General features: G+C 39.4%; 3 protein-coding genes across 3 annotated transcripts in view; 2 read left to right on the top strand and 1 right to left on the bottom strand.

Moving 5' to 3' along the window:
* Positions 1-13,031: 13,031 nt before the first annotated feature.
* Positions 13,032-14,678, bottom strand: crybb1l3 (crystallin, beta B1, like 3). The gene is made up of 5 exons (XM_010768534.1): positions 14,613-14,678; positions 14,385-14,503; positions 14,160-14,292; positions 13,637-13,779; positions 13,032-13,200 (listed from the first exon to the last, which is right to left on the bottom strand). The coding sequence occupies exons 1-5, from the start codon at positions 14,676-14,678 to the stop codon at positions 13,032-13,034; spliced, it is 630 nt and encodes a 209-aa protein (XP_010766836.1).
* A 3,586-nt stretch (positions 14,679-18,264) lies between these two features.
* On the top strand, positions 18,265-21,075 carry cryba1a (crystallin, beta A1a). The gene is made up of 6 exons (XM_010768533.1): positions 18,265-18,326; positions 18,760-18,825; positions 18,992-19,110; positions 19,569-19,710; positions 19,896-20,038; positions 20,724-21,075. Exons 2-6 carry the CDS (start codon positions 18,787-18,789, stop codon positions 20,869-20,871), a joined length of 591 nt encoding a protein of 196 aa, XP_010766835.1. The 5' UTR covers positions 18,265-18,326; positions 18,760-18,786; the 3' UTR covers positions 20,872-21,075.
* A 1,502-nt stretch (positions 21,076-22,577) lies between these two features.
* cpda (carboxypeptidase D, a) overlaps positions 22,578-23,902 on the top strand; it is a 20,132-nt gene continuing 18,807 nt past the window's right edge. The window contains exon 1 of the mRNA XM_010768532.1: positions 22,578-23,357. Within this exon, the coding sequence (XP_010766834.1) occupies positions 22,711-23,357 (647 nt within the window). The 5' untranslated portion in view covers positions 22,578-22,710. The remainder of the gene's footprint in view (positions 23,358-23,902) is intronic.

Genomic DNA, 23,902 nt, shown 5'->3' with positions numbered 1-23,902 from the left:
CAACACCAACGCACAACACACTGCGCCACACGCTCCGTTCATTATCTGCTGCTATCATTCTACCTCTACATGCTACACCTTTCTAATGTATTTTTTAAATACTGTTACTGTACTTATGTTGTACACCTGATGGGTACTATTGTAAATTGTGTAATTGATATCGCTAGTATTGTACGCATGCCTCTTAATTAACATTTGACCTCTTTACTTTTGCTGTAACAATGTGAATTATCTGTTGGACTGATACATGTTTTCTGATTCTGTGGAAGTCATATTCATATCTATATCTACAATTAGTAGCCTAATCTTAGCATCACAATATGAGAATAATGTATCCTGATTACTTTCTTTTCGATTAGCTCCATTACCCGAAATGCCATGCAGATAAATACAAGAGACAATACATATCAATAAGATGGTTTTTACTTATTATCTAAGACAACAGAACAATGTGACACCAAGAAACAAGATATTTAAGATCTAAAATGATTTTATTGATATGAAAACCTGCCTTTCATTCAGCATATTCAGGCAGAAGCTTCATCACCAACACTGAAACTCATGAGCACATACTAGTTTAAAAAAGCAGAAATAAAATCTGAGCTGACAGAAGATAATCAGTTTTAGTTTAACACACACAGTTAAGCTCACACACACTATTTTATGAACATGTAGGTTCACCTGCTGAATTAGAAACAGAACAAATGAAGCAAAGAAAGTGAAAACCATGAAGCAGATTCAGGCAGTAGAAGTATAGATTCACACCTAAAGTATTATCCTACAGAACAGAACAGCTCACAGAGAAGAGATAACAGCTGATCCTTTTTACAACAAACACTATATTCTCTCACACACACACACACACACACACACACACACACACACACACACACACACACACACACACACACACACACACACACACACACACACACACACACACACACACTACGGTGCTGCCCTCTGCAGGTCAGAGACTGTCAGCATCATCAGAATGTGCAGATTATTCAGATCAGACCAAAGCATGTGAGTCAGATTACCGGCAGCTGGAGATTATTTAAATCTGTCACAAATTAAATATTAGTCAGATATATTTTTCAGGTTTTAAGGAACCCAGTGTACACTCTTGAATTGCATGAATCGAAAACAAGGATCCAAGGATAGCTTTTAAAGAAGAGAGTTTTGTTCTCAATAACATTGGATAAAGTACTTTATAGATCGTGTGGATTGAATTTAATTGATTTATTTAAAACAAGGGACAGTGTTCATATAATCAACATATTAAAAACATCTAAAAGTACTCGAATTAGCCAAAAGGCTAGTTTTCACCGATAGTCCCTTTGCCAGAAGGTGATCCTAAAAGCAAGAATAAAAACACCACTACATTGTTAGACCAANGCAAACAGCTCGTCAGTTGCTCATCAATTTTAAATACGTGTAGCAGATTTGAGTGATTCATTTAAATGACAGCAGAGAACACAGCAGTTAAAAAGTCATATCATATTATTCAACGTTTACTGTTTTTTTTAAAAGCGATATTATAGATTTCTGGTTGTTACTTCTGCAAAGCGGCATTGGTTGACATTTGTTTTTTGATTTCTGTTTCCTGTTCTTATTGGAAACTCATCTCCTCTTTTCTTTGAGGACCCTGGGGTTTCACTGGGTGTTTCTCAATGTCAAGGAGGATGTCCAGAGCCACTATTTCAAGAGATGCTACGTCATCAATCCTGCCGACAGGAACTTTCCCCCCAATTCCAGGTCCTTTGCGAATTTCTACGAGCCGGCGCCTTCGTAGCGAGAATTTCGAGGTGCACGGATGTGTAGACTCCGCCGTCTTCAAAATCCCACAATGCTTTTGCGCACGGCCCATTTCCCGAAACATCTGTGGCGGAACATTTAAGACGCGAGGCCTCTATATGACGGCACACCTGCCACTGCTCTTTCCTGTTCCACTCTTCATTTTCCGCAATGCCAGGCAAGGTTCTTGCCTCGCTTCTGAAGAGAAGCTGACTGGGATAGAATGTGCGCTACCAGCAAGCGTCGCTGACATTGAGAAACACCTCCATGTTCGAGGAAGGCTCGCTCCAGAGCCACATTTTCAGCATCTACGTCTTCGGGCTGCCGAAGGACTGTTCCAATTGTCCAGCATACTTGGACTTCTACGAGCGCCGGCGTACTGTAGCGAGAAATTTGAGGCTGCACATGTTGACTCCGCGGTCTTAAAATCCCCACACATGCTTTGCTCCAGACCAATTTACAAATCTTTGGCGGAAATTCACGCTCATTAAGGCGGGGCCTCGCTATGACGCACCCTGCACTGTTAGCCTGTTCCACGCAGTTTTTCTTTTCCGAAAGCTAGGAAGGATTCTTGCCACGCCTTCTGGACGCAAGTGCTCGGAAGACATGTGCCTACCAAGCAGCGTCCTCAACATTGCAGAAACACCCCCTTTCTTCCTGGCCCGTTCCTCAATCTCAGAGGATTGCTGGCTGGTAGTCGATTTCACTTCCAGTACTTCCTTTCGAAACTAAGCAAGTAATGCTTCCAAGCCACGGTCGGAAATGAAGAAACTGGAACAGCTAACAAGCTGTGCCGACTCTCTCTACGGTTTCACATACTGTACCGAAATTAAATACCTCATGATGTCTACTACCACTGAACAAATAATATAATTGTGTGTTTTGCTCCCATTTTTCATGAAATGAACTCAAAGATCTAAAACATGTTCCATCCCACAATAACCTTCTCTAATATTGTACCAAATCTGAAAAAACGTGCAGTTTTGCTTTATTGGGGGGGTCCGAAAACCCTAGGGTTAACCCTAACCCGATAACCCTAACATGATCACCATTTAGCATGTTTTTGGATTCTCTGGATCGGCTATACCGACAGCGTGTTCCGTTCCTGCATATCCGCACTTCGCCACAGCCATTGAACGAGGAGTGGACCCAACCATTCCACAGGCACAATCAACAACCTGATCACTCTATGGAGGAGGATGTGTTGCACTGCGTTGAGGCAAATGGTGGGTCACACCAGATACTGACTGGTTTTCGGACCCCCCCAGACCCCCCCAATAAAGCAAAACTGCACGTTTCAGAGTGGCCTTTTATTGTGGCCAGCCTAAGGCACACCTGTGCAATAATCATGCTGTCTAATCAACATCTTGATATGCCACACCTGTGAGGTGGGATGGATTATCTCGGCAAAGGAGAAGTGCTCACTATCACAGATTTTTTCAGATTTGTGAACAATATTTGAGAGAAATGGTTATTTTGTGTATATAGAATTCTTTTTAGATCTTTGAGTTCATCTCATGAAAAATGGGAGCAAAAACAAAAGTGTTGCATTTATATTTTTGTTCAGTGTAATTATGAGCTTGCTTTACTTTCATGGAACACATTTTTGGTGATAACAAATGTAACAAAGTTACATATTTACCAACACATGTTCTACGCCACTACATACTTACATTTAAATGTGTGCTGCGTCGGTTCAGCCATTCTCCGGAAGGGTTTTTGAAATTGGTCCGTGCAAAGCATTGTGGGGATTTTAAGGATGCGAAGTCTACCCATTTGCAGCCTCGAAATTTCCCCCAAACCAAGGACGCGGCCTCGGTGGAATTCCAAGTATGCTGGACATTGGAACGGTCCTGCTGCGCCTCTTGATGACGTAGCATCCTTGAAATATTGGCTTGGAAGCCAGTATCCTCAAGATTGAGAAACGGCCCCTGTCCTGGGTTTTTTCAGACCTATTTTGTATACTTAGATCTTGACTGATTCTCTGGACTGACATCCCTGGATACCCTTGTTAGTAATTAATAACTTTTCATTCTGCCTGCTTTGTGTTTTTTCAACTCTTGCACTTGAATCCACTGACTGTGCTCACTAACTGTGATAAAATCACTAAATCTGAGGAGTGTGAAGAAGAAATGTGTTTTATTTAAAATATGTTAAGTGGTCCTCCAAAGACTTTGTGGTAGCATCAAAGGTTTCAAGAGGTTAGACATTTTTTTCAGAACTAATCCTTTTCCCTAGTCATAGATAATAGATAATTAAATGTATTGTGAGTTAAAATTGGACAGTGGAGCAACAAAACAAAGTCAAAAGAATAAATTATCTGCAACAAAACGCATCATAACTTTATAAAACTGAATATTTAAATAATAATCAGATAATTATCAGTTGTGAAATGACGCGACTGCTGTACCATCAATTCCTATCACTACCTTTTTTACTTCAGCTCATTAACAAGTTTTCATGCCTTACAAAGTTGATTTGTATGGTATGTCTAATATCAGGTAAATGCAGAATTTGTTTATTGCCAGCATTCAGTGCAGTCAATGTGTGCAATCTCAAAAGCTGCTGAAGATGTTCAAGTAAGGTTTCATTTTGAAAAAACAACACTGTTCCACAAAAGTTACAAAATAAAGCAAATAAGCTGATGACCGCAGCATAAGACTCAACATCAATTCACAAGCACATATGCATTCATACTGCTCTTTATCAGTCAACAGGGATTTAAATGTAAAGGTTTATCCAATTTATATTTAACAGTCTTACACTGAGTTTCTTATTCCAGAGGGACATGGATTAGCTTAGCTTCTCCCGTGTGATTGTAGGTGAAAGAAAAAACGACAGCTGAGTCAATTGGAGATGTGTGAGAAGTGAGTTTCAATTACGGGTGACTGCAGAGCAACTCAATGGTGTGAGACCTATTTGAGCAAAATAGCTGAACCTAAAAACACTGTGAATACAATGCATAAATAAGTTCTGTAAGTATAACCAATAGTAATTGAAATGTTTATAAATAAAAGTTCAGCTTATTGACATTATTTTTAATATAAAAGAGTTTAATAAATTCCAGCTGCATGCTTTATTGAAGAGATTAATACATGTGTATCTACAGTTCTAAAAATATGTCCCAACTGTACGGAAAAAACGGAGAACAACGTGGTTTGCATTCTCTTCATGAACATCCCTGTTTATTCTGTATTAGATCACTTGGCAATGTTATCCTATTTAAAGATAGTGGGGCATTTATCTTAACAAATTAAGATATAAAAGTAGATTAAACACAATATAGGAGTGTTTGGTTAAGGATTAGACATGCTAATACTCTTTTTGGTATACATGGCTAGGCTTCTCTTGGTCTTGTCTATAATGCTTTATAATAACATAATTTGAATGCATTAGATACTGTTTGTAGCACTTAAGTACCGGGGGCATGGGGCTTGACATCTTGCAAGAAACAGCATCTGAGGGCTTCTTAAGATTTAGTAAACTATGAATGTGTCATACCCACTTAACGGGAAGAAACTCAGCTATCGGACAATATTAACAATTTTTAGCTAAAGGAAACACAAGGGTAATAACAAAGGCTCGGAATTAGCCCTGAGCGAAACAATTCTAACGCACTTAGCACAGAACTCACTTAAAATCTGCGGATCTGCACAAACAAGATATCGATTAGCAAACTGAGATTCCAGACATATAAGTATCATCACTGAGCGATCAGAACTAGCGACAGGGGAAGCGAACCCAGACACCACACCACATAGCTTTAGGGAGCAAACATGGGAGAAATGTCTTACCTTTTGCTGTTTCTGATCAAAGGTTGTGTTCAATGGAATAAAAACGATAAAAATGCTGCTGAAAGTTAATCCAATGTGTCTGAAATGATAACTGATAATCCATCTTCATATTTATGTCAATAAAGGAGTTTTCATATATAGCTGCTATGATAGCTACTAGAGTGTATGACAGCTTCCGGTTTTGGGAATTCTGGCTACGCATCACTCATTCACCAATGGGTAATGTTTAGATGGATTTGAGGAACTTCCCCTCGATTCTATTGGCTCTAACGGTTAAAAAGAGGGGTCACTCATCAAAATCGACCGAGGGGGGCCAGAGATATTGAAAATCCACCCAACTGGCCCCAGAAGTGTTTTTTTTTTGCTAAACCTCTCTAAAAAGGTCAAATGCCACTTTTTTGCATCAATCTTGATACAGGGTACTTATCATGTTATAGTTTGGATTTCTAAAGCTTTTAGTCTACTAACCCATCATTCAAGGGTGGTTTTCACCATAAGTAATTTTTTATTTTTGGAGGGACACTATCATTTACATTTTTTTACTATGTTCAATCTGAATTTATTTTAAAATAAAAAAATTCAATATTGATTCTGATTAGTCTACATCCAACTCACAGGTTTATCATTGCTTTGAGAAAAAAGATTATTAATTTATCCCTTTTTAGAAGTTAAGTTATAGTCATTTGTTCTGGGAATGTCATTTTCGAGCCTGAGGCCTGAAAAACAGGCTCGGGGCTTAACTGGTTTTAAGTACAGTATGTCCGTTTTAAGCACTCATAAGTATTCAGAATGCTTTACAACCACTATTTAAAGCATTTAATTGATATTTTGAGCTACAGCTTGCTTGTTATGCATTACATCTTACTTTTGTATTATTTCACTTAATTTATAACATTATAACCGATATTAAGGAGCATTAATAATAATTTCTTTCAACTGTTGGAATTATAATACACTATGATCACTGCACAGAAAATGTTAGTGTGACAATTATGAAGTATTATTATGGTACTCTTATAAGTATTATTAAAAAATCGGATAACGATAAGTTATATGGCCTATTGAATATTTAGTACTTAGAACTATAATATGTTTGCAATAGGAGTAGATAATAACACATTGTTGGTATGTTTATCGTAAGTTATACACATGGGCATCAGTTGCGTGTGTGAGCAAAGTGCTTCAGGCACAAATATGAACACCAGCCAGTAATCGCTGAGTTTTTGGTATTGATCAATAAGTGTATTCAACACTATGGGAAAGTACAACCTTACATTATACAACTAAACATGATGACACTTCTAATGTAGGGTTCAAATGTTCCTGACTCTGGCTACAAGCGCCTGATTCAAAGACTAGAAGAAAGCAAGAATTAAACACAGTTTGTGGGATCGCGTTGATTACTGATGTGGATGAAACGAGCCGACTCTCTCCATATCAAATCATTATGAAAGACTAACCTTGTGACAGCTGTGCATGCAAGATTAAGAACCGGCTGCACCAATCAATTTTAATTAAAGCCGTATCCATTGTGTTGGCAGACATCACAGAGGGGGAATCCCGCCTGACGCAGATAAAGCTCTATGTCCCAGACTTATTAAGGCCAAACAATTGATTACACATTTGTGTAAAAGGAGTAAATCATTTGGATGAGGCATAATAAAACACAATTCTTTGAGTAAAAAATGCCCACAGTACAATAGATCATCTAATGTTTTTTTTCTAATTAGATATTCACACATTATTATGGTTAATAAATTGTAATGGGCTCTGGCAAGACACCAAAAAACTTTTTTAACAATTGTCAAACTTTAACCTAGGAAGTGGCAACATTCAAACTTCTCTCTCAACCTTTTTTCAATTATTCTCTTCATGTTTGCACCTGAGATCGACACAATAAATGCCTTTGACATTGTGAACCATTATCTTTAGACATCAGGAATTGCACCCTGTCACATTAGGTCAGTCTGAACAGATTTAAACTAATCCTGTTGCTGTGGTCGTGTGTCCTGGATCCTCTATCCTGAGCACTGGATCTGAGTCCTGGACTTTGAGTAGTGGCTGAACCTGTCTCTGCGATCCTGCCAGACTCTCACCATACTACTTCCCCGATGGCTCCCACAAGATTGCTGACATCCTCTGACACATGCATTTCCAAACATTTGGTCTACCTATGTTGTAAATGTATTATCTTTTCGATTTACACACGGCATCTATTGCACGTCTGTCCGTCCTGGGAGAGGGATTCCTCCTCTGTTGCTCTCCCTGAGGTTTCTCCCATTTTCCCCTTTAAACTGTGGGTTTTCTCTGGAAGTTTTTCCTTGTACGATGTGAGNGGGTACTTTTTACTTAAAGGTGGGTTATGTAATTTATTTCAGATACACTTTTTGTTATATTTCATGGAATGCTCTTAACACCCCGTTTGCAATGAATACATTAAATGCTTTGACAATAAATCCATAAAGAAATGTCATCTGTGGAAGCCGTGGCGCTGTAAAAATCACGACNGGCATTTGTGTTTAATCAATCAATCAATCAATGTTTATTTATATAGCCCAATATCACAAATGTTACATTTGTCTCAGTGGTCTTCACAGTGTGTACAGATTCTGTACACACTGTGAAGACCACTGAGACAAATGTAACATTTGTGATATTGGGCTATATAAATAAACATTGATTGATTGATTGATTAAACACAAATGCCATGACAGCTCAACCTTTTTATCTGCAGTTTTTTGCTTTTTTCCTGCATTAAAGGATAGGTTTGCAATTATTCAAGTCTTTTTAAAAAGAAAACAAGCCTGTTGTAATTATTCCCCCTGTTCATAATATAAATAGGTTATCCCCTCTAAATTACCATGTTAGTAAAGGGGGCAACTTCACTGATCAGGGCTCCTAATGTTGTTGTATTCTGTATCTATCTCCAGAGTTTTACAATCCTGCCTGAGTATTGTAAACCCGTCTTGAACCTTTAAACACATTAATCTATTATTATTCAAACGGGACTTCCTGGGTCGGATTTCAATGTCTGATAGGTTACTTTAAAAAACACGTTCCCACAAACAGACCCCTGTGTCTTTTAACTGTTTGGCTGGTTAACCCATGACAGTTATTTGTGTAACATTTATTCTGTAACGGCATTATTTTTATTTTTGTCTGCCGGCCTTCATATCATCATAAATCATCCCTCATGTAAACAGTAAACTAATAATGTGCCATTTTTCATATCACTGCATCGCTTCTCTGCTGCCTGGATTATATTTCTTCTCTCCGCCTGCGTGACAATGAGGCGCTGTGCCTCGCTTATCAGCTCTGAACCAGCGTGACAGACTGGAGCTGGGCTGCCCCAAAATGGTGGCATTTACCTCCCAAAAGCACTACTGAAAAAGGCATTTTGTCGGTAGGGTCAGGCGATTTCTGATTCCCTCTTTCACAACTGCACATTTTTTTTTGTCTTGCAGCAGAAAATGATTGAATTAGGCTGCACACAATGCTTCTCTCTGTGGTATGGTCTGTCGTTTAAAATGATTGGGCCTTGGGGAGACATTTCTGTGCTCTCATCACTAAACAGGAAACAAGGAAGCATCGGTTCATTTGTATAAACCAAGCATTAGTTGTGGTTCAGCAACTAACACATATAATATATTTCTATTAGAGTTTGCAGCCATGGTAAATCTGTAAATTAATGGTATGGGAACATTAAAACTAAATGTGTAATCAAATATCCACAATGTAAACAAACTCGATTGCGCTTCAGCTCCAGGTTAATTAATTACCTGGGGTACATCACGTCAGGCTGCGTTAAAGCACTCCTAACGTAATCCAGGTTACTTGGATGAAGTGGGGAGTGGAGATTACTGCACCACCATGAGTGATTTACGTATAATTGCACTGACTGAGCCCTAGTGCTGCTTTTCCACTAAGGGTCCACCAAATGAAAACATAGGAGAGGGTCAGAGAGTTGGTGTGACATTTTGTGTTTTTTCAGGGGGATTGGTTTGGACTAAACAAATGAATCAATGAAAATGTTCCTTTTTAGAAAACAAGAACTTGCTATCAACTAATATTTGTTTAATTTTTGTAGTCAGACGTAATGCAGGTTTCCAAGTTGCCGTTTACATTTGTATCGATCCAAAATGTCCTCACAGCATCATTTTGTGCTATCAAACATTAAACGTATGAATTCTTGAGTTAAGGTCAAAAAAATGTGTAAGGTCACACTGACTTAACCTTTGACCCCTGCATTTCAATAAATGCATCCAAATTCTAAGTGTACATTTGTGGCAAATGCATAGAAATCCTGTTCAAGTGTTAGCTCACATTCACTAACAAAGCCCCAAAAATGGTTTGTCCTTGGGTTGAGTTTTTTTGTTTATTTGTCGAACCAATATTAAGGCTGAGAAAGAACGTAGTACATGCTCCTCATTAGACTTCTGGACTCCACTAGTCACATTTCTTACTTCAAACTGTAGGTTTTTTTTAAGCCACCTGTGCAAACTGAACCTAAACCTGTGCTTCTTTCACATTTCAATAGGTTTGGTAAGTCTCACTGTCAGCCTCAATCAAAACAGCAACACCTTGGTAAACAATAGAAATATAAAAATAAAGCAGTAGTGCAGTATCATGAAATACAAGTTTAAAGTTTGTGAAACTTCTCTCCTATCACCTCACTCCGCTTATAATGGTGCTTGAAACCAGGCCTTCTCATATCATTAAGCAGCCTAGCGTGTCCTGTTGCCATGACATAATCTGGAACAGTTTCCATAATATGTTAAGCAACAGGCTGATATGTTATTTTGTCATACTTATTCAAGCTTACTACTGTCAATGTCAAGCTATATGTATAATGGATCACATCCCTGGCCACCTGTTTCCTCAGAGCCACAGGTGTCTTAAGGTAAGGATGTAGTAAGCAGCAGATTTATTTTTTACAGCAGGATTAAAGTATCAAACCAGGAAGTACATACAGTCCCCTTCTCTCTCGTGCCTTTACACTCGGACAGGTGCAATGGCATACAATCACACAAACAGTAGCAACATAAGTGAAATCAACATGCTGCTTATTAAATAACCAATTATAACAAATACATGATATACTGACTGTCCTTGGGTAGGACATTAAACCTGTAACACACATCGGTTATAGGGGATACATCTTATTTAAGGCTGAAAGACACAGTGAGCTCCTTTCAGACTGTCGCTGTCCATGGTATAGTTCTTCGACAAAGCCAATAAAAAGAGTGCATGAACACAGGGAGCATATTTAACAATTAAATAGCCTACGGAAAGACACAATGAACAAGGAAGCAGCAGCAGATGGGTTGCACTAATCTCCTATAACTGTGCGGCTTTAACTACTCTTTCCATCGTGCCAATTGCACTTGCAGGTGACTTACTCTTGGTGATCTTCTGTAGCCCAAGCACATCATCGGGCGATATTACGGTATTTCCGCGCAATTCTTCCTCAGTTCTCAACGGGATCCCCATGTCTGCGTTGCAGCCTTGCTGCACTTTCATGTCCAGCAGAAGAGGGATGATCGGTGGTCGACCTGAGAGGAGCTGAGGCTTTCTGGTGCTCTCGGCGTCGTCGCCGCAGGAGCAGATTTACTTGCGTCGCAGCCTTTGGATAATTCACGTACAGCAAACTGTGCCGCTACAAGAATAACTCATTCTCCGTGTCTCCTCCCCTTCTCGATCCGGTAAAAGATAAAAATCAGCCCTTAGCTCCCTCCCCTCCCGCGCTCAAGGCTCATCGGTCCTCTCACAAGGTATTTAATCCAAATCCTGTGGCTTTAAACCGAGCAGTAGTGCGTGGCTGACAGTCTGCGCGCCTCGTCATCTGCCCACACAGCAGTGCGTGCATGGCTGCTCTACTCAGAAAGACTAACTGATTACTCTGTAAAATGAGCTCCCACATCCGGGGAAGCAAACACTGACAGGTGTCAGAAATAACATCTTGGAGTTATATTTTGTTGAGGTGAGCTGTTACTACTGTGTGAAAAGAGGGGGTTGCTAAATCAGCATGTAGGCCTGTGAACAATACTGTCTGCTCTCCTTTAGTGTGATAAGTGAATGGTTCTCAATGTATTTTAGCTTCCCTAAAACAAACCATCTTTCTCAAGTTTGGCCCTATACTGTAGCAGTATTTTTCCCTCGATAGGAAAGGAATCATCAGTCCTTTTTATTTTATTCAACTATTTAATGTTCATCCTTTTTTGGCCACCTGAAGGGCAGAATAACTTTAACATTCTTCATGTTCCTATAATCCAATGCAACTTTATTTATATACAGTAGCATATCTAAAAACAACATAGTTGACCAAATTGCTTTACATTAATAAATATATAATGTTATTATGCTCACAATAAATCCCAATCATTAGACACAAAACTACATTTGTATGTTTTGGAGTTTCTTGGCCCTGTTTTATACCAAGTCCTGAAGGTAATACCTAGATCTTTAGCTGCTGTATACCCCAGCTTACGTTGTTTACATTTTTTTAATCATATAGACTACCTACAGCTATCGGAAACAATGAGAGTGGTGTTAAATTTATAAGCACTTCACACTCTTTATAGCTGAGAGAGATTGCAGAGTTGGGTGATAATCCCCTTTAAACATATTAACACACACTTATCGCTTTAATACGTTGTTAATAAAATATAAAAAAGCAAGGAAACAAAGTCTTTCAGCTTTATAATATCTTTATTTCATTGTTTCTTCATTGGAAAGTTGCTTTCCAGATGCCAGCATCCCTGAGAAAGTGTAAAATGTGAATCTTCTGGATAGCCCCATCCATGAGCTGGAACAGGCCGGCCAAAAGATATTCACATCTGCAAAACACAACCCTGCACAGCCACCTTTCTCTTGGAAAATCACAGGCTGGCCAGTGTCCTCTCCAGCGAAGTGAGCCTTTTGCTTTGTGATGAGGAGATGGTGCCTGTGTCTGCTGGGTGAACCTACTGCAGCTGTCCATGGTAGTACTTTGTGAGGAGTTATGTGATCGTTTATCCCTTTACTCTCTCAAATCTGTGGATCCCAGATAGAGGAAAAACGCTTCGGCGAACAGGCTTATTGGCATCATGTCAGCTAGAAACACATAGGCGAGTAAATAAAAATAAAATAAAAGGGTTAACTAATAAAAGCTATTAACCAATCCCCATACCCCCCATACCCCCCTTTCATTATCTTGAGGTCTGTAGACAGAGAGCATTGCTACAATTTTTACCGGTATTACAGACTCTGGAAGTCAGTCACAATCAGAATCATTCACGATGCCACATACTTCCAAATCCTACCAGTAAAAACGTAACAATATTCAAAAGCCATTAGCTTTCGGGGCTAGGTGGCTGTTGAAGAATTTCCAAGGGGATGGTTTGCAGCATGCCGACCCCTCTGCTATCCCCCCTGTTAGCCCACAGTCTGCTGGACTCCTTTCTATGCGGTCATCTCGAAGCAGCCCCTGCGGTGCGTCTGCATGTCCCTCACCCTGCGGATGGACTGGATCTGGGGCTGTTGGGCTCCCCACTCGTTCCAGTGCTTCATAGGTCCCATCTCAAACACATACTGGTATCCACGGTAGCCAGGGTACTGGTAGCCCACCCAGCTGTGGGGGAAGGCAGAGAGAAACACTTAGGACACACAAAGCTCTGTTGACTTCAATTCAGATGAGCTTTATTACAAAAATGGTTAGGTTAGGTTATTGCCAAAGCTAACATGCGGTCAAATTGTAATTTTAAAAACGGCAACTTCTACTACATGCTTTTATACTTTATTGATTCCAGATTGTAAAATGCTTTGGTACATATAATCTAATCGAAACATTTACTACAAAGCTTGTAGCTACTCATGGCAACAGTCAAAATACTTTGCAGCCAACATTGTTCATTGATTTATCTCCCCACAGGATATAAATGGTTTATTCATTCAATTACAAATGTTCTGGCTGTACAGTAAGATGAGAGATTCTGTTTTTTCTGTTTGCTCTACTTTTGTTGGCCAAAGGCTGTTTTAGTTTAAAATTTTACTCAGAAATGACTTACGTTCCACCGGAGACCTGAATGCTGGCAACGCGATCCTGGAAGCCGTAAGACCACAGGCTGGGAATATCCTCATCGCACACCTCCATCTTACGACCCTCGAAGTTGGGGCACTCGTACAGGCAGATCTTGTGGTCCTGGGGATCCTGTAAGACACACGCATCATTTGTAAATCAGTAACTGTTGACAACTTTTCTTACAGATCCTGGTGCAGCTGTTTGTCCTAGATTTTAGCCGATAAAGAGATTTTAAAACAAAAATGCAGTCAAAAAAGTTAAATGACTTACAAATTGACATGAGTACAGTTACTGTATTGTTGATTTAGAAAGGAATTTTTATTTGGAAGGCCAGAAACACTGAATAGGTGTAGGTTTTCACTCTAAACATTGTCATATTGATAGTGGAAAGCAAAAATACACGCAGTGGATTGAATCTATAAATACAATAACTGCATCCATAGCAAATGTTTTACTTTAAGCCATCATAAAATGTATAAGAGATGCAAAATAAGCTGATTCTGACTCACCATCCTGACGGGCCTGATGGACATGAAGCGGTCGCACCTGTAGCTGTTGGACCAGGTGTTCCAGCGGGGGTACTCTCCCTTCTCCAGCATGAACATCTCACCAGTCATGTTCTGCTGCTCATAACCCACCCAACTGCATGGATAGAAACATGGAAACAAATGTTACTTAGGGAAAATAGTTACAGAGCTCTAACACTTATTTGAATGGCCATTGTGGTCCCTTACGGTCCCTTCTCCACCCTGATGGAGCCGATCCTCTCGAAACCCTTCTCCATCAGGTTGCGGTTCTCTGCGAACAGATCCATCCTACGGCCTTGGAAGTTCTCAAACTCATAGAGGTAAACCTGAAAGGCAAATAAAAGCTCAATTTGTTTATTTCTGAAGTTAAAATGTTTTCAGTGTTTAATTTTAGGCTTAGTTTTTAAGTCAATTATAAACAAGCAGTAGAAGTACCTTGTGATTGTGCAGACCAATGGCAGAGTGGCTGCCAATGCTACCCTGAGCGCCTGAGTGAGACATGATCAGATCTAAAGAGAGAAACACAAAGTCAATGAGACATTTTCACATATCACTGTGGGGCTTGAAGAGGGGAATTATTGTTTCTGGACTGCTGGAATAATTTTAGATGCCCAAGCCATTATTCATTCATCCACTATTTTCGCCACTTTGTTTCTTGAACAGCCAATGCCAACACAGTATCTCTTCTGTTAACATTCACATAACTTTAAAGTCACATCAGAAAAAAATAGATCTCTAAATTTGCCTTTATTGTGTAAAAGCTTTACTGTTAACTGGCTATTATTTTATGCCCTCAAGAACTGGCTGACTTTTCTTTCTGGTGAAGGTTCACCAGGCTGAAAAGCGGCGTTTGACTGCCCTCTGTGGTTGAGAGACTGTTTCACCCCTAACCCTAATCAGAATTACTGACGGGTGTAGCTGAATAAGCACCTGTAACCTCACCCAACTATGATGTCATGGTGCACTGACAGACTTCAGAGTAACTATCATTTCATGTAAAACAAATTGTGTTTTAAGTTGCTCTTTAAGGGTAAAACATTTCTAATAATAAATATATATATGTCTTTATCGTCTATAATATATTTAAACATTAACCCTTGATGCATTTCATTCCATTTAAATATGAGAAGCAAAATGGAGAAAAAGTAAGCAGATTTGCAACACTTGTAAAACCATATAGTTTTTAAGTATAACTGAACTTGTTTAAATGATTAGCTTACTCAAATCCATCCCAAAATCCATTTTGTAAGCAGCATAGTTTAATCTGATTCTTCCCTTTTTAAAGCGGTGTTTCCTCTGTATATGGAACGTCAAACCTGCCATAGTCACATTTTTATTTCAGAAATAAGGAAAGCAGCCCCTTGTCTTTCTCATCCATTTAAGCTTAGGATGACCAACTGAACCAAGCAATCAAAGCAACACTACACAATAAAATCATACCCTGCTGCGTTTTATGTCAATATACTATCTAATAAGTCAAAGTTAAGTGTGGGCAGTCAGGAAACCCCAATATGCTACTCACTCGCCAACAAAATACCACCAGTTATTTAAAAGTTAGAAAACGTTACAGTGAAAACTTACAATTGCAGGTTCAACGGACCGACCTTGGAGTAAATTGATGGTCACAGGCGAGGTCGGTGGGGAGATATATATACATTCACAACCAGGACGAGTCTGTGGAGGCCCGATTCTGACAGCTCATTGGCTGTGAGCTCTTTGGAGTACCGGGGGTCAAAGGTCACGCTGCTAATCTATGGGCAAGAAGCGCTGACTGGGCTGCCTGTTTTGTTTTCCAGCACCATTGTGGGGAACAGAGGACAGTCACTGCCATCAGCATTTTGACACACACACACACACACACACACACGCACGCACGCACGCACGCACGCACACGCACACGCACACGCACACGCACACACACACACACACACGCACACACGCACACACTCACACACGCACACACGCACACACACGCACACACTTTTTATTTCATTTTATGCTTCATTAACTTATTGTGTTGATCTCAATATTTGTATTCTATTTTCTAATGTACCATTTATTTCAAATCATTCTAAAATGTAGCAGCTGTCACAAAACACAATTTCCCCAGGGACAGGGTTCTGATAGTGATACTATATTTCTATTGTTTTCTCCTTCAGTTTCTATATAATCTCTTTGTATTTCAACTCCATATTCTGTCTCTTTCTCTTGATCCGTGTTACAGCCGTTCCAAGCCTTTGAGCCCTGTGTGTGTAATGTGCTGACTGCAGGGGCTGCCTCCATCTCTCTTTTGTTTTCGACAGGCGTGTGTTGGACGCTCTTCTGCTTGTTATATTGCTGGACAGATTGTATCCATATATACACATTTCATACAACCCCACATATAAACTCAGGTACTATCCACAATTGCACTCCAACACAAAATGACCTTTTTGTTTCTTGTACAAATAGATACAAATAGTAATCCCGTGACTAAAAGGTCACGTATTATAATAAATGTCTTCAAAGTTTCAATAAGCTAGAGTGTTCTGATAAATGCTTTTACATGTGGGGTGTATATTCTTTCGACGATATATCTCCCACACCTGTGGCACTGTGATCTTTTAATAGCTTACTAAATGTAATTGCAAGCAGACAGATCTTGTGAATATTGTGATTATCAACTCATGTGATTTTCATGATCTTGATGCATCTGTTAGACATTGGTGAAAAGCTTGTGGGCGAGAAATGATTTTATAAAAGGAATTATTGGAGCATTGCGAAAGAACCCACGGAAAATGTCATCTCTTGATCTATTAAATACAAAGGCAATATGAACACATTTAAAAATCAAAGCTATTTTCGACTTTTATAGTGTTTAATACAAGAGGCGAGAGGGATCAGATTCACTCTCTTTAGCTCTACATTTTGAGATGGGAATTAAGATGCATTTCTGAGGCTTATGCATTCATGTGTTATAATTGTATCTTCGCCTTTGCAAGTCATGTTACATTTACAGTAACCACGATATTAGGCTATACAGTACAGTAAATTGGTATCGATAGCTGATGATAGCATATACAAGGTGACCTGTCAGAAAATGTCCACATCAATTATCATCATCTTTCTGGGAGTGAATAAAATGTCTATTTTAAATACATTTAAAAATGCTCTTATTTTTTTACGTTACTAACATATTGCTGTATGTAGCTATATAAAAAAAAGTATGATATTAGTTTTTGCAAAAGTTATTATTTTTCTACCGTTAGGTCAGCTGGATTAATGGCTTTCACTGAAGCAATTTGAAAGAATTTCAATTTTGTTGTGAAGAAGTAAGACACTTTTGACTCATGTTAAGGCTATAATGTGTGCTTTTATAATAAGTGATTTTCAAGAAATTGATTGAAAAAACAATTGGAGGATTAGGTTACATTTAAAGTAATATGCTGACTACAGGATGTGTAAGTGTCTGAGTTCTTTTGTATGCTCTGTATGTATGTGTGACTGCATGAACAGGCATCTGCGTGCCATGACTGTGGGTGTGCATGACTGAACATGTGTGTATATGGGAGTGAGAAAAGGTGAAAGGACCCGAGATGAGGGGTCAGTTGAGGTGGACATGTCAAGCAGATCGGAGACAGCTCAGTGTAGAAAGAACACAGTAGGTACATTATTAAAAAACAAATCCAGCTTATCATTAAAAAAACACATCTGTTTGGCTCCAGGATATAAAAACAAATACCAACAAAGTGAACTTGTTCCGTTTGCAACTTGCAACTCCATATTTCATTCTCTTTATACTTGAACACTAAATGTGTTTTTCCTTTTGCACCAGAGGCACTGGCAACACTATCAGCACCTGTAATGATCTGTTTCCTGGGCCAGGCTGTACCAGGACTTGGTCTGGCCCACTGGTCATGGACCATTTGGAACTTGATTATATCCGCACTGGGCACAGTGCCCTGCATTTAGTCCCAGAGAAATAAAGCCCGGCAGCTCAGTGCTGAACAATGAGTGAAACAGCAATGTGCTGACTCCTGCCCCGACCCACAGGCCCAGCTGCCTTTCAGCACCAGCATGTATAAATAGGCCCGTTTACTCTTGGGTCAGGACATCGTTTTTGTGGAGCCCCTTGTGAGCACTGCACTGCAATTCTTTGGGGCCGGTCAGGTAAGCCCTCCATCTTAATCCGTTCATCCTATAGACCTGTGCAGACCATTGTCACTTTACATGTCTGTGCCTTTGTTGTTTCTGCAGAGCCACGTAAATCTATAAACTGCACATGCATGCACATACTGACCACACACAGTGAGAACGAACAGCATTGTTCTTCCATCGACAGCTGCATCATCAAGTGTGGGCATGTAGTCTGCTTCAAAAAAGGGTTCATGCCTAAAGACATACAAATGATTATTTTCTTTCATATAGATTTTTGCTGTATGGAACACAAAGACTATTAAAATACCTCGTACAATCGATAATAAACAACAACTCAAAAACTTACATTGTATTTGATGTTGAGGAGGTGACAGGTTGCGTTTGAACTGTATATCGTTCTTTAATATTACCATAAATATGATTCTCCCTGTTCCCCACACTGAAGGTAAATCAGCACTGAGACACAGATAGCATGGCTCTGAATAATCCCATCCCACTGGGACCATGGAAGGTGAGTGTGATGTCTTGCCATGCTTGATTAACAAAAGCAGATTACTTTCTTTTTTAATTTCATGCCTGGCCTGATGATCTCAATGATGTGTGCCTGTGTCTGTACACACATCAGTGTGTGCCTTTTGCATGTGCATACTACATGTATGCATTTGTGTCTTCCACAGATCACTGTTTATGACCAGGAGAACTTCCAAGGGAAGCGAGTGGAGTTTACCTCAGCCTGCCTGAACATCATGGAGTGTGGCGTTGACAACGTCCGCTCCCTAAAGGTGGAGTGTGGAGCGTAAGTCAAACTATGAGGACAATTATAGTAAACTAACAATTAATAATGTCGCACAATTAAAATCAGATACTTTATTTACTTATTGGCTAATTTCATTTATACATTTACTTTGTTTTAGGGAACAGAAATAAAAAGGGGTGAAAAACAGAAACTAACCAAAACATTTTTCAACAGATAAATACAAATTCTAATAAATGATAGGCATATTATTACATATTATTTCAAATTCCGGCATGTGCTAAATAACAGAGACAAATAAACACAATGAACAAACAGAACTAAGAAACAACCAATATTCAGTGGAGAAAATGAAAACATAATCAGTGTCTCATATCTAATCATGAGTCTGTTTTGTTGTGATGATCTTGTGTATGTGTGTGTGTGTGTGTGTGTGTGTGTGTGTGTGTGCGTGCGTGCGTGTGTGTGTGTGTGTTTGTGTGTCTGCTTGCTGAGGACAGCTGGGCAGGATATGAGCACTCCAGCTTCTGTGGACAGCAGTTTGTGTTGGAGAGAGGAGAGTATCCTCACTGGGAGTCGTGGAGCGGCAGCAACGCCTACCACATTGAGAGGATGATGTCCTTCCGCCCCATCTGCTCTGCTGTGAGTTTCTGTCTCACTGCTCTGGCTTCTGTTTCACCTCCATACCACATCTCGTGTGTCTCAAAAATATCAAATTGACTCACACAACATGTGCAGTGTGGTCTTATGTATCATCACGACCAGCCCCCCCCCCCCACATAAATTAGATTAGTATGATAAATGACAATTATAACATGTCTTTTCAGCACCACAAGGAGTCAAAGATGGTGTTGTTTGAGAAGGAGAACTTCATGGGACGGCAGTGGGACATAAACGATGACTACCCCTCCCTGCAGGCCATGGGCTGGGGCAACAACGAGATTGGTTCCATGCAAGTTCAGAGCGGCTCGTAAGTCTCAACCTCTGCACTCAAATTCATAACTCTTTATATGTTTTCGGATTTGTGAAACCAATGTGTAAAATGTACACCAAAAACCTTTGTCTTTTTAAACGTTGTTGTCTTTGTCTTTGTTGTTTCTGCTGAACCACATACATGTAAAGTCTGATGGCAGACATGCATACAAATACTGATCATGCACTAGATATCCTGTTGTAAAGAAATAAGTATTGGTACTATTTTAATTCTTTATTTAAACTATTTAAAAATTACTTTTTGATTACTGTTACAAAAAGATTTAGGTGAATGGTACTCAACATTGATTTGTATTAAACATTTGTTAAAAGTTATAAATATAGAAATACAACTTGAATTAAGTTTGGTGAAGAGCAACATGTTATATTCTATCTATATGAATATTTTGAATATAATCACCAATATTTTCAGAAACAATTATTAAAAAATATTCTATATTACAGAAATGCAAAAATGTGTTTTGTCCAAGATCATATTTCCCATTTTCTGATTGTAATCAACAAAGGAAGTTGTAAAAATGCATACATTTAAAATTACAACTATTTGTCTTAGGTTGCTCCGATATTGCTTACACTTCTGCCTTCTTCTCGCATAGTTTGGAACTGTGGTTATTTTTCAATGATTAATCTCCGCCCTCCCCTCTTCCTCTCTCCTCCTCCAGCTGGGTGTGCTATCAGTTCCCAGGTTACCGTGGTTACCAGTACATCATGGAGTGTGATCGTCATGGCGGCGAGTACAAACATTACAGAGAGTGGGGCTCCCATGCTCAGTCCTTCCAGGTGCAGTCGCTGCGTCGAATCCAGCAATAAGACCTGCAACATCCTCCCCCAAACTCTTTACCTCCTTCTCCACCTCCTCCCCCTCTTCCACATCCTCCTCCTCACCCCCTCACCCAGTCATTCCAAGCTTTATCCAGCTCCGTCAGACCTTATAAACCACGGCTGACACTTTGCTGGTGCTTCACAATCAAGATGTTTTACTGCACTTTTGTTTCTTTGCCAAATGAAAATAAAGAGAAATTATGACAACAAAGAAAATAAGAGAAAAACGTTTACTTAAGCGAAGCCCCTGAGTGACACCCCCTGAGGAGGAAAGAGAATGAAGTTATAGGCCTCAGGGTGGAGATGTCACGCAGAGGCAGAACGAATGGGCAACATGAAATAAACGGAAAAACAAACGTCTGCTGCTAACCTCCATGCTGCATAGTTGTGATTTATTTTGTATGATTTGGTTTGAAAATATATTAACGCTATGGCTTCTCTATTCATTCCGAATCATAAAATGAAGCTTTCTCCAAAACTGAGCAGTGTAATCTAAGATACTATAACTCTTATCTTGACTTCTTGCTTGCTACTTGTAAAAAATAATGCACACAACATGTAATCAATGCTGCTGGTTGATTATTGAAATTCAAGAGCAACAGTTCTTTTGTGAGAAAATCATCCCCTGATATCAGAGCTCTTACCTGAATCAACAACTTAAAGCTTACTTTTAAACATAGCTAAGTGGTGGTACACAAAATAAGATTGCATAGGTTACTGACAACAGTCAAGAGCAGGATAGCACTGATATGAAAACCACACAGTGAAATTCAACAGATGGAAAAACTGTGTAAATAATTTGTACAAAATTAAATAAATAAATAGCAATGAAAAAATTAAAATAAATAGGTTTGCTATAAGGTATTACTGAATGTATGCGATTAAGCCTTTTATGACATAAAAGGTGCAGGTCAGGTCTTTAAAAACACCAAGCAAGAAAGATAAAATCTAAAAGCTTTTAATAAAATAAAATGTGGGCGTCCCTATATTTAAAAATGATCTGTCAAGTCTATAAGCAAAATGAGAATTGAGCATTATGGGAAGTAAATATACAGTACAGAGAGGTTTAAACAGGTGTTTAAGTTATTTGAGTGTCTGTGGTCAGTCTTAGGTGCTGTTAGGGGCAGTGGTGTAAAGTGACTAAGTAGACTTACTCAAATACTGTACTTAAGTACAATTTTGAGAGACTTGTAGTTGAGTATTTCAATTTGTTGCTACTTTGTTCTTCTACACCACTACAATTCAGAGGTAAATGGTGTACTTTTACTCCACTAGATGTAATTAATACATTTAGTTACTTTGCAGATTTTGTTTAATGATGTGATTAAATAATCACAACTTAAAAATGACTCTCGTTAAACCTTAAAGTAAAATTCAATAAGTATTCTACAGCATAGTTACTAACCTGCTCCAGCTTTGACAACATTTCAACATCAATAATTATAATCAAAACAAGCGTTTTATATTATACTGAAATTCTGCCAACCTGCATAATGTGCATATTTTGATGCTAATTATATTATACTTTCAGTTTGATTGCAGGACTATTACTATTACTTGTTGTCTGGACTTGTTCCACCCGGTTCCACCTCTGGTTCAGAACATAGACTGTCTATGTTTATGGAATAAACTCCACCGGTCCACCTTAAATGTGACGTCAGCGTGTAGCGTCACCCTGTGCTCTGAGCGGAAGTAGATGGAAACAGGCAGGCCAGGGTCTGACAGCACTAATAATACGACTGTCGCTGGGGAGCCAAACTCTCCGGACCGGGTGTTTCCTCTTTAATTTGAACGTTCACATGGTGTAGAAGTGGAAGATACTTCAACATGGTGCACGTTTGGGAGCGTCTCCTGACGAGGCCGAAACTCCGGTTGTCACTTCTTCTTCTCGCCTTTCTTCTCTCTCTTGTTGTCTCCCCGGGTGACACCAGGACACGGAGCGTCAACCCCTCGACGGAGGAAACAGTAGAAACTTACAACAAATACTACAATTATGTTGACCTGACCATGCGTTTACAGTCCTTAGTGGAGAAATACCCTCACTTAGCTAACCTGTCGAGCGTAGGTGAGTCTGTGGAAGGCAGGCAGCTGTGGGTGATACGGATCACTAAGGACCCCAGTAGAGACACCCCGGGGAGACCCAAATTTAAATATGTGGGGAACATGCATGGCGACGAAACCGTGTCCAGGCAGGTGTTGGTGTACCTGGTGGAGTACCTGCTGGCTGCATATGGAGAGGAGACCCGCATTACTGAGCTGGTGGACACCACGGATATTTACATCATGCCCAGTATGAACCCTGACGGCTTTGAGAAGTCCAAAGAGGGGGACTGCGATGGAGAAAACGGGGGTCGAAATAATGCCCTAAATATGGACCTCAACAGAAGCTTCCCTGACCAGTACGATGAGAAGGTTCTCAATCCAGTTAGTATCCCCGAGGTGGTGGCTGTGATGAGGTGGATCAAGGAGAAAAAGTGAGTGCCTGTCCTCCATTGAACACACTGCACAAGTAAATATACCCAAGTACCAGTTTTTAGGTACTTTACTCTAGTATTTCCATGTTCTCCTACTTGTACTTCTACCTAACTACAATTCAGAGGTAAACATTAGACTTATACTCTATTATATTCATGAAATACCTTTAGTTACTTTGCAAATATGGATTAATTATACACAAAAATAATCAAGACTTGAATAAGAATTAGGTTTCAGCTGGAAGCTACCAGCAGTAAATAAAGTAATTAAAATGAGTCCCACCTTTACTAGCAGTGATAATCATATTAAAACATCAAGAATTAGAATCATTACGTGTACTTTATATTATTCTGAGATGGGCCATTCTGCATTATGAGTATTTTAAGTATTTGTTGATCTCATATTATCGTACTTTCACTTGAGTCACATTTTGAATCCAGGACTTTTACTTGTAACACAGTATTACTACACTTTGGTATTTGTAGTTTTACTTAAGTACAAGATCTGAGTTCCCCTTCAACCACTGCACATAACCCCCCCCCCC

The sequence above is a fragment of the Notothenia coriiceps genome, unplaced genomic scaffold, assembly GCF_000735185.1.
Source record: "Notothenia coriiceps isolate Sejong01 unplaced genomic scaffold, NC01 NC01_scaffold00005786, whole genome shotgun sequence".
Classification (NCBI taxonomy): domain Eukaryota; kingdom Metazoa; phylum Chordata; class Actinopteri; order Perciformes; family Nototheniidae; genus Notothenia; species Notothenia coriiceps.
This window is presented reverse-complemented; position numbering and strand designations above follow the sequence as displayed.